Source organism: Oncorhynchus nerka, linkage group LG7, assembly GCF_034236695.1.
Source record: "Oncorhynchus nerka isolate Pitt River linkage group LG7, Oner_Uvic_2.0, whole genome shotgun sequence".
In the NCBI taxonomy this organism is placed as follows: Eukaryota; Metazoa; Chordata; class Actinopteri; order Salmoniformes; family Salmonidae; genus Oncorhynchus; species Oncorhynchus nerka.
Window position 1 is genome coordinate 87491634 of NC_088402.1, and position 17678 is coordinate 87509311.

Here is a 17678-nt window from a genome sequence, read left to right on the forward strand (position 1 = left end):
AGAGAGATGCAGTAAGTAGGGCTGAGAGCTTCATTAAGTAGGGCAGAGAGAATACAGAACAAATATAGCAACAAATAGTTAAACTCAAATATACTAATTGATTTAAAAAACAACAACATGGTATAATCTTTGTAAATGATATAAATAGGACTGGTGGAGTTAGGTCACACATACAGCTAACAAAAATATATGGAAATGTCTGCTCTGTCCAAAATTACACAAATGGCTCCTAGCCTCCCATGCATGCTTTCTGTCCCTACTACTAAAACTAAAACTGAAACTAAATTATTTTAAAACTAAAATTAAATATATACATATTTTTTGTAAACAACTGAAACTAAATAAAACTAGCAAATCAGGTCTGAAAACTAACTGAAACTAAACTGAGGTTCAAATAACTATGGAAGAACTGATAGAAAAACACAGATTGAAAATAACCTGTAGTAGCTATAATAACCTGTAGTAGCTACTAATAACCTGTAGTAGCTATAATAACATGTAGTAGCTACTAATAACATGTAGTAGCTACTAATAACATGTAGTAGCTACTAATAACCTGTAGTAGCTACTAATAACCTGTAGTAGCTACTAATAACATGTAGTAGCTACTAATAACCTGTAGTAGCTACTAATAACCTGTAATAGCTACTAATAACCTGTAGTAGCTACTAATAACCTGTAGTAGCTACTAATAACCGGTAGTAGCTACTAATAACCGGTAGTAGCTACTAATAACCTGTAGTAGCTACTAATAAACTGTAGTAGCTATAATAACCTGTAGTAGCTTCTAATAACCTGTAGTAGCTACTAATAACCTGTAGTAGCTACTAATAACATGTAGTAGCTACTAATAACCTGTAGTAGCTACTAATAACCTGTAGTAGCTACTGATAATCTGTAGTAGCTATAATAACATGTAGTAGCTACTAATAACCTGTAGTAGCTACTAATAACCTGTAGTAGCTACTAATAACCTGTAGTAGCTACTAATAAACTGTAGTAGCTATAATAACCTGTAGTAGCTACTAATAACCTGTAGTAGCTACTAATAACCTGTAGTAGCTACTAATAACCTGTAGTAGCTATAATAACCTGTAGTAGCTACTAATAACCTGTAGTAGCTATAATAACCTGTAGTAGCTACTAATAACCTGTAGTAGCTATAATAACATGTAGTAGCTACTAATAACATGTAGTAGCTACTAATAACATGTAGTAGCTACTAATAACCTGTAGTAGCTACTAATAACCTGTAGTAGCTACTAATAACATGTAGTAGCTGTAGTAGCTACTAATAACCTGTAATAGCTACTAATAACCTGCTACTAATAACCTGTAGTAGCTACTAATAACCTAGTAGCTACTAATAACCGCTACTAATAACCTGTAGTAGCTACTAATAAACTAGTAGCTATAATAACCTGTAGTAGCTACCTAAGCTAACCTGTAGTAGCTACTAATAACATGTAGTAGCTACTAATAACCTGTAGTAGCTACTAATAACCTGTAGTAGCTACTGATAATCTGTAACTATAATAACATGTAGTAGCTACTAATAACCTGTAGTAGCTACTAATAACCTGTAGTAGCTACTAATAACCTGTAGTAGCTACTAATAAACTGTAGTAGCTATAATAACCTGTAGTAGCTACTAATAACCTGTAGTAGCTACTAATAACCTGTAGTAGCTAATAATAACCTGTAGTAGCTACTAATAACCTGTAGTAGCTATAATAACCTGTAGTAGCTACTAATAACCTGTAGTAGCTACTAATAAGTAGCTACTAATAACCTGTAGTAGCTACTAATAACCTGTAGTAGCTATAATAACTAATACTAATAACCTGTAGTAGCTATAATAACCTGTAGTAGCTACTAATAACCTGTAGTAGCTACTAATAACCTGTAGTAGCTATTAATAAACTGTAGTAGCTATAATAACCTGTAGTAGCTACTAATAACCTGTAGTAGCTATAATAACCTGTAGTAGCTTCTAATAACCCGTAGTAGCTACTAATAACCTGTAGTAGCTATAATAACCTGTAGTAGCTACTAATAACCTGTAGTAGCTATAATAACCTGTAGTAGCTTCTAATAACCTGTAGTAGCTACTAATAACCTGTAGTAGCTACTAATAACATGTAGTAGCTACTAATAACCTGTAGTAGCTACTAATAACCTGTAGTAGCTACTAATAACCTAGCTCTGCAGTGCGTTGCTGGTGCCGTCTATGAGAAGAGGGTGTCTGTCTGTCTCTCATGTTGACAGTGTCTCTCTGTCTGTCTCTCATGTTGACAGTGTCTCTCTGTCTGTCTCTCATGTTGACAGTGTCTCTCTGTCTGTCTCTCATGTTGACAGCGTGTCTATTAGAGGGTGTCTCTCTGTCTGTCTCTCATGTTGACAGTGTCTCTCTGTCTGTTTCTCATGTTAACAGTGCGTCTCTATTAGAGGGTGTCTCTGCATGGCAGATTGCTTCCCTAATGACAGTAACAGCGTTACGGCAGGCAGGCTACGCACAGAAAGCCCCCGGTCCTGTTCAATTACTAGCGTCATCAACGCACACCAGTCTAATCTGAACACATCAAGTACTCCACAGATGGCTATAGACGACAGACATATTTATCACCATCCCACAGCTAGAGTCTAAGGCATTGTCCCAAATTGCCTCCCATGCCCTTTATTGTGCACAAGTAGTGCAGTATATAGGGAATATGTACAGTATAGGGAATTGCGCAATTTGGGACACACCCTAGAACACATGGAAGCCAATGAAAGAGGCGGCTGGCTGTGTTACGTTCCAATGCACAGCCTCATATATAGAGACCCCTGTGTGAGGACAGGAGAGTCAATGGTGCTTTTCATGATCTAGTGGGCGATGTGGAGAAAGTCAAGTACAATTTGGCTCCATGACTGAACGCAGTTCAGCTCTTGAGTCGGAGTAAGGTCATTTCCTGTTTCAGTGTTACTGTTGATTGACCCAAGTGGTTGGTTGTTAGGGAACTCTCTCTATAGAACGATGGCCATGCATGCTAAATATATATACATGTAGTGTTTCATTCGAAGACGACGTGGTAATGCTAGTAGAACAGAACGAGGGGTTAGTTAAAGGTAGAGTCAGTGATACAAATCAAATCAAATCAAATCAAATTTATTTATATAGCCCTTCGTACATCAGCTGATATCTCAAAGTGCTGTACAGAAACCCAGCCTAAAACCCCAAACAGCAAACAATGCAGGTGTAAAATACACCAAGTAAACAGCGATATCGGGCTGATTTCTGCTAAGACTAACCGCGAGCTAGTCGTCTTGATTACTTTCTTATGTCATTCTCTCTGGCTGCGAAAGTTAAAAACAAATGTTGATAGAGAACAGAATGCAGTCACATAATTGGCATGTATATTACTCTTACAGAATTTCCACGGGGGCGAGGATATTGGAAATGTAATCAAAGCCTAATGGATGACAACTTGTTTTTAACTAGGACAGAAGAATTTATAACTGACTTTTTCTGACATAACATAAGTACAGCAATAGAGACCATGCAATCCAATACTCATCAATAAATAAAAAACAATTTAGGTCAAAAGAGTCCATATTAACTAAGGACATTGAAGGACTAACAGAACAGATAGATAGCAATAAAAACCACAGAGTAAGTTAGAGGAAAAACAAAAAGAAATGGAGGAACTTATTCAAGAAAGATTCATTGTAATATATTATTAAAATAAAGTGAACTGGACGTAATATGGGGGAAAATGCACCAAATTATTTTTCAATCTTCAACATAGAAATACCAACAATTTGTTTTCCTGAAACTTGTTACAAATGATGGAGTCACGCATGATTCACCAAACAATGTTTTGAAAGAGGAAGTAAAGTACTTTTAAGAATATGTTTTCGTTTCAGTCTCCTCCATCTCCACTAACCGAAGATCATTGTATGGATTTTTTCTCTATTAATAATGTAAAATGAACATCTGTGCAGAAAGACTCAGGGGAGGAACATCTTGATGCAATGAAAGCCTTTAAGGCTGGGAAAACTCCACGGCTGAATGGCAGACCAGTGGAACTATAATCAACTTTATTTTATGTTCATGTTTATCATTGATTCATGTTTTCTTTTAAATCCACAGCCTCATGGAGGATCTAGATACTTGTTCTAACCTCTCTGGATTAAAAGCAAATGATGATAAGTGTACTATATTAGGTATTGGATGATGATGGATAAATGGTCTGACAGGGATGTGGACATACTCGGTACACATGTCCCCAAAGAAAGAAATGATCTCACTCCAATACATTTTTATAAAAAGTAAGCAAAAACAGATAAGATCTTGCTACCATGGAAAGGAAAACACCTGTCTATTTGTGGAAAAATCACCCTGATTGACTCTTTAGTCATATCACAGTTTACCTATTTGCTTATGGTTTTGCCTACACCTGCATTTTAAATGATATGAGCAAAAAATATTCCATTTTATTTGGAACGGCAAGCCAGACTAAATTAAAAGGGCCTATTTATATAATGAATATGAATTTGGAGGGCAGAAATGATTAAATATGAAAGCCTTAGATCTCTCACTAAAGGTATCAGTCATACAAAAGTTATACTTTAATCCCAAATGGTTCTCTAGTAAATTAACAAGAATGTGTCACCCCGTGTTCAAGAAGGGCCTTTTTCCCTTTATTCAGATTACAGCTCACTTTCGGTTATTTGAAAAGGAAATCATCTCCAAAATATCTGTCACGTTCTGACCTTTAGTTCCTTTATTATGTCTTTGTGTTAGTTTGGTCAGGGCGTGAGTTGGGGTGGGTAGTCTATGTTCTTTTTTCTATGTTGTGTTTATGTGTTTGGCCTAGTATGGTTCTCAATTAGAGGCAGGTGTCGTTCGTTGTCTCTGATTGAGAATCATACTTAGGCAGCCTGTTTTCCCCATTTTAGTTGTGGGTGATTGTTTTCTGTCTCTGTGTCTTCACCAGACAGAACTGTTTCGTTTTCGTTCGTTCTCCTTGTTATTTAGTTTTTGTGTTCAGTGTTAATAAATATTAACATGGACACGTACCACGCTGCCTATTGGTCCGATCCTTCATACTCCTCATCAAAGGAAGACGAATCGCGTTACAATATCAAGATTTTTTTTAAACAAGCCGTAGAAAGTTGGTTGCGATTGAAGTTTAATCCACCTGAAAACACAACAAATAATTCAACAAGTATTATGATTAAACTCAAATATAAGAACTGATTAAAAAAAGGTATTTTTCAATAAAATTAAAATAGGTATAATTGTAGTGAATGATATCATAAATAGGACTGGTGGAGTTATGTCACACATGCAGCTAACACAGACTTGGAAATGTCTGCTCTACCCAAAATTACAACCAATGAATTGCAGCATTACCACAAAAATGGAAGAGACAAGTAGAAGGGGAAAAAAGTAAGGAACTGTCGAATTAAAGACCAAAAATTGTTACAAAAGGTGATAGATAAAAATATATACCAGTTTCATTTAAGGACCAAAAATTTGACAGCTGTGCCATATAAATTGCTAAATAGTTGGGAAGAGATTTTCGATGTACCCATTCCATGGAACATGGTTCACGAATTGATACGCAAAACAACGCCGGATTCAAAACTTATAATTTTTTTTATTGAAATGATTATACAAAATTCTTGCAACGAATAGAATGTTATATATATGGGTGATACAATCTTCCCAGCTCTGCAGATTCTGCTGTGAGGAGGCAGAGTCATTAGATCATTTATTTTGGTATTGTCCATATGTAGCTCGTTTTTGGTCACAGGTCCAGGAATGGCTGAAGAATTGCAACATTTACCCAGAACTAACGCTGCAGGCAGCAATACTGGGTGATTTGAAAAGCCATAGCCAATCAACCAATCAATATAATAATTATTTTAGCAAAAATGTTTATTTTTAATTTACAATCTCTAGAAGCTATGAGAATAGAAAGGTTCAGTAAGTTTGTGAAGCATCACAGCACAGTTGAAAAATATATGGGAAATAGAAATCCAAAATGGATGATGTTGAGAGACAGATGGGAGGGGTTGAATGGAGCTGAAGGGTGGGACTGGATGGTGTTGAGAGACAGATGGGAGGGGTTGAATAGAGCTGAAGGGTGGGACTGGATGGTGTTGAGAGACAGATGGGAGGGGTTGAATAGAGCTGAAGGGTGGGACTGGATGGTGTTGAGAGACAGATGGGAGGGGTTGAATAGAGCTGAAGGGTGGGACTGGATGATGTTGAGAGATAGATGGGAGGGTTGAATGGAGCTGAAGGGTGGGACTGGATGGTGTTGAGAGACAGATGGGAGGGGTTGAATAGAGCTGAAGGGTGGGACTGGATGGTGTTGAGAGACAGATGGGAGGGGTTGAATAGAGCTGAAGGGTGGGACTGGATGATGTTGAGAGATAGATGGGAGGGGTTGAATGGAGCTGAAGGGTGGGACTGGATGATGTTGAGAGACAGATGGGAGGGGTTGAATAGAGCTGAAGGGTGGGACTGGATGATGTTGAGAGACAGATGGGAGGGGTTGAATGGAGCTGAAGGGTGGGACTGGATGATGTTGAGAGACAGATGGGAGGGGTTGAATAGAGCTGAAGGGTGGGACTGGATGATGTTGAGAGACAGATGGGAGGGGTTGAATGGAGCTGAAGGGTGGGACTAATAACAAGGTAAACAATGTAAAACATACGGGGTCTGTACAATGTAGATAGGTTCAGAACTTTTGTGAAATAGCACAGTTACAAATAGAATCAAACTGGAAAGAAATAGAGTATTTACCTCAAAAATATATGGGGGATTGGAAATGATTCAGACATGTACATTGATGGAAGCAACTATCTATCCTCAATATTAAAGCTGATCCACCCCCTAAAAAATATATTATAATAAAAAAGACTAACTTCTCTGCTCTTTTGGTCTCATACCTATCACACTGTAGCAGATTGAAGCACAGCCATGTACATGCTCAAATCCTCTGTGAGTGCATCATCTTGTTCATCTGCAACTTCTGCGGTTCATTCTGATGCTCGTGGTAACGTCATAGTCTCAGTTTAAGACCAATTCTACTCACACACACAGGCCAACCAATCAATCAACCAAGGACATCACTACTCACCCCAGGGGTTTCTCCAGTCGACTGGCGGGGGATCCTACGATCTCTCCCAGAGTACAGAACACCTGCCCCAAGAAGTCCTGCTGGAGGGACAGGGGGTGGCGGGAAAGACGGAGGAGTGAGGCGTGACGGGGAAGGGGGTGTTAATGGGGAAACAGTGAGCAGGGAGAGACGGGGGAGAAAGGAGGGAGAGGGAGGATAGAAGGGGTTCAGGGGAGAGATGGGGAGAAAGGAGGGAGAGGAAGGATAGAGGGGTTCAGGGGAGAGACGGGGGAGAAAGGAGGGAGTGGAAGGATAGAGGGGGTTCAGGGGAGAGACGGGGAGGAAGGATAGAGGGGGTTCAGGGGAGAGATGGGGAGAAAGGAGGGAGTGGAAGGATAGAGGGGGTTCAGGGAGAGATGGGGGAGGAAGGATAAGAGGGGTTCAGGGGAGAGACGGGGGAGAAAGGAGGGAGAGGAAGGATAGAGGGGGTTCAGGGGAGAGACGGGGAGAAAGGAGGGAGAGGAAGGATAGAGGGGTTCGGGGGAGAGATGGGGGAGAAAGGAGGGAGAGGAAGGATAGAGGGGGTTCAGGGGAGAGACGGGGGGAGAAAGGAGGGAGTGGAAGGATAGAGGGGGTTCAGGGGAGAGACGGGGGAGAAAGGAGGGAGTGGAAGGATAGAGGGGGTTCAGGGAGAGACGGGGAGAAAGGAGGGAGAGGAAGGATAGAGGGGTTCAGGGGAGACAGGGGAGAAAGGAGGATAGAGGGGGTTCAGGGGAGAGATGGGGGAGAAAGGAGGGAGAGGAAGGATAGTGGGGGTTCAGGGGAGAGATGGGGGAGACGGGGGAGACGGGGTAACAAGGACAGTTGGTGAGGTTAGGATGGAGCTAAGCAGTGTGTTATAAGCCTTGTTATAGGCGTTGTTATTAGCATAAAGTTTGTCAGAGGAGTCAAACACGTACGTCAATGTCGGAGGGCTTCCAGGGAGGAAGAGGAGGAGGAGGAGGAAGAGGAGGAGGGGTACACCAGGCAGCAGCATAGACAACAACAACAACAACAGAGCATATCATGTAGGCACAAGACTCAAACCATACAACACCATCATCAAAACAAGGGCAAGAGAAAACAGGAGAGAGGGAGAGAAGTGGAGAAGAGGGTGGAAGAGAAATAAAGAGATGAAGAGGTAAGTGTTTTTTTGTGTGAGAGGAGAGAGCTATTAACACAAAAGCGAGTACAAAACAAGAAAATATAGTCATGACAAATGTGGAAATAATGATGAAAATTCTAGTATTATGCAAACTGCTAGCTGCACATATAATTATAATTGTGTATGTCTGAGCAATGGGTTGCTTTTATCAAACCTTTCACTGCACCATCCATTGGTCATCATTACTTGTGAGTACATTGCTAATAGCATGGGAGTACAATAAATCATGCCTAGAGGTTCGGGAAAACGGGTTTGACAAGCTTTGATAATGGTGTGACAAATGACAATGCTTCATTAAATCATAACTACGCACAAAAAAATATGTGTATTTGGATTATTATGAAAGCTACTCACTATCAATACATAAAGTAATATGTAATATTTATTATACAAATGAAAATGGGCACGGACAGACAGCAAGGCCACATTGTGACACTATGGGAGGTAAGGCACTATGATGCACTATTTCAGCTTTGGGAGGTAAGGCACTATGCACTATTTCAGAGGTGCACTATTTTTCAGCTTTGGGAGGTAAGGCACTATTTCAGCTTTGGGAGGTAAGGCACTACGATGCACTATTTCAGCTTTGGGAGGTGCACTATTTCAGCTTTGGGAGGTAAGGCACTATGCACTATTTCAGCTTTGGGAGGTGCACTATTTCAGCTTTGGGAGGTAAGGCACTACGATGCACTATTTCAGCTTTGGGAGGTAAGACACTACGATGCACTATTTCAGCTTTGGGAGGTAAGGCACTACGATGCACTATTTCAGCTTTGGGAGGTAATGCACTATTTCAGCTTTGGGAGGTAAGGCACTACGATGCACTATTTCAGCTTTGGGAGGTAAGGCACTACGATGCACTATTTCAGCTTTGGGAGGTAAGGCACTACGATGTACTATTTCAGCTTTGGGAGGTAAGGCACTACGATGCACTATTTCAGCTTTGGGAGGTAAGGCACTATGATGCACTATTTCAGCTTTGGGAGGTAAGGCACTAGGTAAGATGTACTATTTCAGCTTTGGGAGGTAAGGCACTACGATGCACTATTTCAGCTTTGGGAGGCACTACGATGCACTATTTCAGTAAGGCACTACGATGCACTATTTCAGCTTTGGGAGGTAAGGCACTACGATGCACTATTTCAGCTTTGGGAGGTAAGGCACTACGATGCACTATTTCAGCTTTGGGAGGTAAGGCACTACGATGCACTATTTCAGCTTTGGGAGGTAAGGCACTACGATGCACTATTTCAGCTTTGGGAGGTAAGGCACTACGATGCACTATTTCAGCTTTGGGAGGTAAGGCACTATGCGATGCACTATTTCAGCTTTGGGAGGTAAGGCACTACGATGCACTATTTCAGCTTTGGGAGGTAAGGCACTACGGCACTATTTCAGAGGTGCACTATTTTTCAGCTTTGGGAGGTAAGGCACTACGATGCACTATTTCAGCTTTGGGAGGTAAGGCACTACAGATGCACTATTTCAGCTTTGGGAGGTAAGGCACTACGATGCACTATTTCAGCTTTGGGAGGTAAGGCACTACGATGCACTATTTCAGCTTTGGGAGGTAAGGCACTACGGCACTATTTCAGCTTTGGGAGGTAAGGCACTACGATGCACTATTTCAGCTTTGGGAGGTAAGGCACTACGATGCACTATTTCAGCTTTGGGAGGTAAGGCACTACTATTTCAGAGGTGCACTATTTCAGCTTTGGGAGGTAAGGCACTACGATGCACTATTTCAGCTTTGGGAGGTAAGGCACTACGATGCACTATTTCAGCTTTGGGAGGTAAGGCACTATTTCGATGCACTATTTCAGCTTTGGGAGGTAAGGCACTACGATGCACTATTTCAGCTTTGGGAGGTAAGGCACTGCACGATGCACTATTTCAGCTTTGGGAGGTAAGGCACTACGATGCACTATTTCAGCTTTGGGAGGTAAGGCACTACGATGCACTATTTCAGCTTTGGGAGGTAAGGCACTACGATGCACTATTTCAGCTTTGGGAGGTAAGGCACTACGATGCACTATTTCAGCTTTGGGAGGTAAGGCACTACGATGCACTATTTCAGCTTTGGGAGGTAAGGCACTTTGGGAGGTAAGGCGATGCACTATTTCAGCTTTGGGAGGTAAGGCACTACGATGCACTATTTCAGCTTTGGGAGGTAAGGCACTATTTCAGCTTTGGGAGGTGCACTATTTCAGCTTTGGGAGGTAAGGCACTACGATGCACTATTTCAGCTTTGGGAGGTAAGGCACTACGATGCACTATTTCAGCTTTGGGAGGTAAGGCACTATTTCAGCTTTGGGAGGTGCACTATTTCAGCTTTGGGAGGTAAGGCACTATGCGCTTTGGGAGGTGCACTATTTCAGCTTTGGGAGGTAAGGCTTTGGGACTATGATGCACTATTTCAGCTTTGGGAGGTAAGGCACTACGATGCACTATTTCAGCTTTGGGAGGTAAGGCACTACGATGCACTATTTCAGCTTTGGGAGGTAAGGCACTACGATGCACTATTTCAGCTTTGGGAGGTAAGGCACTACGATGCACTATTTCAGCTTTGGGAGGTAAGGCACTACGATGCACTATTTCAGCTTTGGGAGGTAAGGCACTACGATGCACTATTTCAGCTTTGGGAGGTAAGGCACTACGATGCACTATTTCAGCTTTGGGAGGTAAGGCACTATTTCAGCTTTGGGATGCACTATGCACTATTTCAGCTTTGGGAGGTAAGGCACTATGATGCACTATTTCAGCTTTGGGAGGTAAGGCACTACGATGCACTATTTCAGCTTTGGGAGGTAAGGCACTACGATGCACTATTTCAGCTTTGGGAGGTAAGGCACTACGATGCACTATTTCAGCTTTGGGAGGTTTCAGCTTTGGGAAGGCACTACGATGCACTATTTCAGCTTTGGGAGGTAAGGCACTACGATGCACTATTTCAGCTTTGGGAGGTAAGGCACTACGATGCACTATTTCAGCTTTGGGAGGTAAGGCACTACGATGCACTATTTTCAGCTTTGGGAGGTAAGGCACTACGATGCACTATTTCAGCTTTGGGAGGTAGACATGGATTTTGATTAGCATAAAAAAAAAACTAAGGAATGGGATGCATTTCAAAATAAAAGTTCCCATTTTAAAAACAAAAGTTTCCATTCATAGAGGATAGATTTGCAAAGTAAAAAACAAGCAACTATAAGGAATGAACTTTTTTCACTTACATGCTTCGCCAGATCGGGACTTTTGGAATCGATATCGTATCTGAAATCAGAAAGAAACACACATTAAAGAGGCAAGAGCTGACAGGAGCCGGTGAGAAAACTATTTGTGTCTAAACTGGCGGGGGGAGGTAAGGCACACGAACATTAACAAATAGAACCAAAGTGGTTTGATATCATTCCTCATACAATGACATTCGGACAAACAAAAAGCCACTCAAAATCAATTTATATTAACTTGAAATGACAAATTGTTAACCGGTAAAACCACTTATTTCACTTAATCCTTCTACACTTCATGAATGAAGTCTATTTTCCTTTCACTGTTGTCCAAGACTCCCCTGCTGTCACTCACCCATTCACTTTAGAAACAATCACGTTTTAAACAATGTGCAGCTGCTGTCGGTGATAAACTTTGACTAAAAGTAATTCAACTTGAATGAGTCCACTGTCCACCCATCCTCATCCCCCAATTCCCTGACTGAGTTACTATATATGTAAAGGACCCAAAATAAATTAAGTCAGAGTATATCCTCTGTCACGTTCAGCAGAGGACTGATGACAGAGCTACAGAGGACTGATGACAGAGATACAGAGGACTATTTCAGCTTTGGGAGGTGATGACAGAGCTACAGAGGACTGATGACTGAGCTACAGAGGACTGATGACTGAGCTACAGAGGACTGATGACAGAGCTACAGAGGACTGATGACTGAGCTACAGAGGACTGATGACTGAGCTACAGAGGACTGATGACTGAGCTACAGAGGACTGATGACTGAGCTACAGAGGACTGATGACAGAGCTACAGAGGACTGATGACTGAGCTACAGAGGACTGATGACTGAGCTACAGAGGACTGATGACAGAGATACAGAGGACTGATGACTGAGCTACAGAGGACTGATGACAGAGATACAGAGGACTGATGACTGAGCTACAGAGGACTGATGACAGAGCTACAGAGGACTGATGACTGAGCTACAGAGGACTGATGACTGAGCTACAGAGGACTGATGACTGAGCTACAGAGGACTGATGACAGAGCTACAGAGGACTGATGACAGAGCTACAGAGGACTGATGACAGAGCTACAGAGGACTGATGACTGAGCTACACCTTCAGCTTTGGGAGAGGACTGATGACTGAGCTACAGAGGACTGATGACTGAGCTACAGAGGACTGATGACAGAGCTACAGAGGACTGATGACTGAGCTACAGAGGACTGATGACTGAGCTACAGAGGACTGATGACAGAGCTACAGAGGACTGATGACTGAGCTACAGAGGACTGATGACAGAGCTACAGAGGACTGATGACAGAGCTACAGAGGACTGATGACAGAGCTACAGAGGACTGATGACTGAGCTACAGAGGACTGATGACTGAGCTACAGAGGACTGATGACTGAGCTACAGAGGACTGATGACTGAGCTACAGAGGACTGATGACTGAGCTACAGAGGACTGATGACTGAGCTGAGCTGATGACAGAGGACTGATGACAGAGATACAGAGGACTGATGACTGAGCTACAGAGGACTGATGACAGAGATACAGAGGACTGATGACTGAGCTACAGAGGACTGATGACAGAGCTACAGAGGACTGATGACTGAGCTATGACAGAGGACTGATGACTGACAGAGCTACAGAGGACTGATGACAGAGCTACAGAGGACTGATGACAGAGCTACAGAGGACTGATGACAGAGCTACAGAGGACTGATGACAGAGCTACAGAGGACTGATGACTGAGACTACAGAGGACTGATGACTGAGCTACTGATGACTGAGCTACAGAGGACTGATGACTGAGCTACAGAGGACTGATGACAGAGATACAGAGGACTGATGACTGAGCTACAGAGGACTGATGACTGAGAGGACTGATGACTGAGGACTGATGACAGAGCTACAGAGGACTGATGACTGAGCTACAGAGGACTGATGACAGAGCTGACAGCTAGGACTGATGAGAGGACTGAGACAGAGCTACAGAGGACTGATGACAGAGCTACAGAGGACTGATGACAGAGCTACAGAGGACTGATGACAGAGCTACAGAGGACTGATGACTGAGCTACAGAGGACTGATGACTGAGCTACAGAGGCTGGATATGAACAGAGGGAGGCTAGCTACAGTATCATAAAGTCCATGAAGGCCTCTGTCTCTACATAGTGGATATGTAGCTAGTTTCTAAAGTCCATGAAGGCATCTGTCTCTACACAGTGGATATGTAGCTAGTTGCTAAAGTCCATGAAGGCCTCTGTCTCTACACAGTGGATATGTAGCTAGTTTCTAAAGTCCATGAAGGCCTCTGTCTCTACACAGTGGATATGTAGCTAGTTACTAAAGTCCATTAGGACCTCTGTCTCTACACAGTGGACATCAAAAGATAACGCTAGACAGACAATAGTTATTTTCTTATACATTTCTTTCCCCTTGTTGATGTGCACTGAGGTGAGGTACAGAGGGAGTTAGGGGAATAAGGAAATGATCTCCATTCTCAAAGCCTCTTAATAAAGTGTCACCTCTGCCCTGCACTCTGATTGGGCCTTTCAAGACGACGAGAGGGGCTGTTATGCAAGAGGAGGCGGTAGGACGGAGGGGGAGGGAAAGAGGATATAGTAGATAGGATGGAGGAGGAGGGAAAGAGGATATAGTAGGTAGGATGGAGGAGGAGGGAGGAGGGAAAGAGGATATAGTAGGTAGGATGGAGGAGGAGGGAGGAGGGAAAGAGGATATAGTAGGTAGGATGGAGGAGGAGGGAAAGAGGATATATAAGATAGGATGGAGGAGGGAGAGGGAGGGAAAGAGGATATAGAAGGTAGGATGGAGGAGGGAGGAGGGAAAGAGGATATAGAAGGTAGGATGGAGGGGGAGGGAAAGAGGATATAGTAGGTAGGATGGAGGAGGAGGGAAAGAGGATATAGTAGGTAGGATGGAGGGTGGAGGAGGGGGAGGAGGGAAAGAGGATATGGTAGGTAGGATGGAGGATGAGGGAAAGAGGATATGGTAGGTAGGATGGAGGATGAGGGAAAGAGGATATAGTAGGTAGGATGGAGGAGGGAGGAGGGAAAGAGAATATAGAAGGTAGGATGGAGGGGAGGGAAAGAGGATATAGTAGGTAGGATGGAGGAGGAGGGAAAGAAGATATAGTAGGTAGGATGGAGGAGGGAGGAGGGAAAGAGGATATAGTAGGTAGGATGGAGGAGGATGGAGGGGGAGGAGGAAAGAGTATATAGCAGGTAGGGTGGAGGAGGGACGGGGAAAGAGGATATAGTAGGTAGGATGGAGGAGGGGGAAAGAGGATATGGTAGGTAGGATGGAGGAGGGGGAGGAGGGAAAGAGGATATATTAGGTAGGATGGAGGAGGGGGAAAGAGGATATAGTAGGTAGGATGGAGGGAGGAGGAGAGGAAAGAGGTTATAGTAGGTAGGATGGGGGGGGGGAAGAGGATACAGTAGGTAGGATGGAGGAGGAGGGGGAGGAGGGAAGAGGATATAGCAGATAGGATGGAGGAGGGGGGAGGAGGGAAAGGGGATATAGAAGGTAGGATGGAGGAGGGGGAGGAGGGAAAGAAGATATAGCAGGTAGGATGGAGGAGGGACGGGGAAAGAGGATATAGTAGGTAGGATGGAGGAGGGGGAAAAGAGGATATAGTAGGTAGGATGGAGGAGGGGGGAAAGAGGATATAGTAGTTAGGATGGAGGGAGGAGGAGGGAAAGAGGATATAGTAGGTAGGATGGAGGAGGGAGGATGAGGGAAAGAGGATATAGAAGGTAGGATGGAGGAGGGACGGGGGAAAGAGGATATAGAAGGTAGGATGGAGGAGGGAGGAGGAGGGAAAGAGAATATAGAAGGTAGGATTGAGGAGGGGGGAGGATGGAAAGAGGATATAGTAGGTAGGATGGAGGAGGAGGGAGGAGGGAAAGAGGATATAGAAGGTAGGATGGAGGAGGGAGGAGGGAAAGAGGATATAGTAGGTAGGATGGAGGAGGGAGGAGGAGGGAAAGAGGATATAGAAGGTAGGATGGAGGAGGGAGGGAAAGAGGATATAGAAGGTAGGATGGAGGGAAAGAGGATATAGTAGGTAGGATGGAGGAGGGGGGAAAGAGGATATAGTAGGTAGGATGGAGGGAGGAGGGAAAGAGGATATAGTAGGTAGGATGGAGGGAGGAGGAGGGAAAGAGGTTATAGTAGGTAGGATGGAGGGAGGAGGAGGGAAAGAGGATATAGTAGGTAGGATGGAGGATGGAGGGGGGAAAGGGATGAGGGAAGGAGAAAAGGATATAGTAGGTAGGATGGAGGAGGGGGATATAGAGGAGGGAAAGAGGATATAGGAGGTAGGGATGGAGGAGGGGGATAGGAGGAGGGAAAGAGGATATGGTAGGTAGGATGGAGGAGGGGGAGGAGGGAAAGAGGATATAGTAGGTAGGATGGAGGAGGGGGAAAGAGGATATAGTAGGTAGGATGGAGGAGGGATGAAAGGGATATAGAAGGTAGGATATAGGAGGGAAAGAGGATATAGATGGTAGGATGGAGGAGGAGGGAAAGAGGATATAGAAGGTAGGATGGAGGGAAAGAGGATATAGTAGGTAGGATGGAGGAGGGGGGGAAGAGGATATAGTAGTTAGGATGGAGGGAGGGAGGAGGGAAAGAGGATATAGTAGGTAGGATGGAGGAGGGAGGATGAGGGAAAGAGGATATAGGGAGGATGAGGGAAAAGAGGATATAGAAGGTAGGATGGAGGAGGGACGGGGGAAAAGAGGATATAGAAGGTAGGATGGAGGAGGGAGGAGGAGGGAAAGAGGATATAGAAGGTAGGATTGAGGAGGGGGAGGATGGAAAGAGGATATAGTAGGTAGGATGGAGGAGGGGGAGGAGGGAAAGAGGATATAGAAGGTAGGATGGAGGAGGGGGAGGAGGAGGAAAGAGGATATAGTAGGTAGGATGGAGGAGGGAGGAGGAGGGAAAGAGGATATAGAAGGAGGATGGAGGGAAAGAGGATATAGGATGGAGGAGGGAGGGAAAGAGGATATAGAAGGTAGGATGGAGGGAAAGAGGATATAGTAGGTAGGATGGAGGAGGGGGAAAGATATAGGATATAGTAGGTAGGATGGAGGAGAGGAGGGGAAAGAGGATATAGTAGGTAGGATGGAGGGAGGAGGAGGGAAAGAGGTTATAGTAGGTAGGATGGAGGATGGAGGAGGAGGGAAAAAGAGGATATAGTAGGTAGGATGGAGGAGGGATGAGGGAAAGAGGATATAGTAGGTAGGATGGAAGGGGGGGAGGAGGGAAAGAGGATATAGAAGGTAGGATGGAGGAGGGGGGGATGGAGGGAAAAGAGGATATGGTAGGTAGGATGGAGGAGGGGGAGGAGGGAAGGTAGGATGGAGGATATAGTAGGTAGGATGGAGGAGGGGGGAAAGAGGATATAGTAGGTAGGATGGAGGAGGGATGAGGGAAAGAGGATATAGTAGGTAGGATGGAGGAGGAGGGAAAGAGGATATAGTAGGTAGGATGGAGGCGGGAGGAGCAGGGAAAGAGGATATAGTAGGTAGGATGGAGGAGGAGGGAAAGAGGATATAGTAGGTAGGATGGAGGAGGGAGGATATAGTAGGTAGGATGGAGGGGGAGGATAGAGGATAGGTAGGATGGAGGAGGAGGGAAAGAGGATATAGTAGGTAGGATGGAGGCGGGAGGAGCAGGGAAAGAGGATATAGTAGGTAGGATGGAGGAGGGAGAGGGAGGGAGGACTGTAATTATTATGGGACTCTGCTGGGACTTCAGGCAGTATGGAGAATGAGGATAAAACCATCATATAAAATATTGATCATTCTTTTCCTCCTAATCTCAACAACACATGACAATCAAGACAGAGGAAAATAACGATTTATTATTTATTACACAGGAGAGAGGTGGTGGAGGAAAGGGAGAAAAGAGGGCAAGAAGGGAGAGAGAGAAGGATAGTAGGAAGAGAGGAAGTAGGGGAGAGATGAAGGGAAAAGAGAAAGAAGGTACAAGGAGAGATAGGAGGATGGAAAGGAAGGTTGGGTTGAGAAGAAACAGCACATCACATGTAAAAACTCACACACCCTCCCTACCTGTCTGGCTGGTGAGTCCT

At 43.8% G+C, this 17678-nt stretch overlaps 1 protein-coding gene across 1 annotated transcript in view; it reads right to left on the reverse strand.

Annotated features, from left to right (window-relative positions):
* LOC115124835 (copine-8-like) overlaps window positions 1–17678 on the reverse strand; it is a 255346-nt gene that overhangs the window by 175068 nt on the left and 62600 nt on the right. Inside the window, exons 5-7 of the mRNA XM_065020944.1 lie at window positions 11550–11589; window positions 8075–8089; window positions 7137–7216 (exon numbers count right to left, since the gene is read on the reverse strand). Of these exons, the coding sequence (XP_064877016.1) occupies window positions 7137–7216; window positions 8075–8089; window positions 11550–11589 (135 nt within the window). The remainder of the gene's footprint in view (window positions 1–7136; window positions 7217–8074; window positions 8090–11549; window positions 11590–17678) is intronic.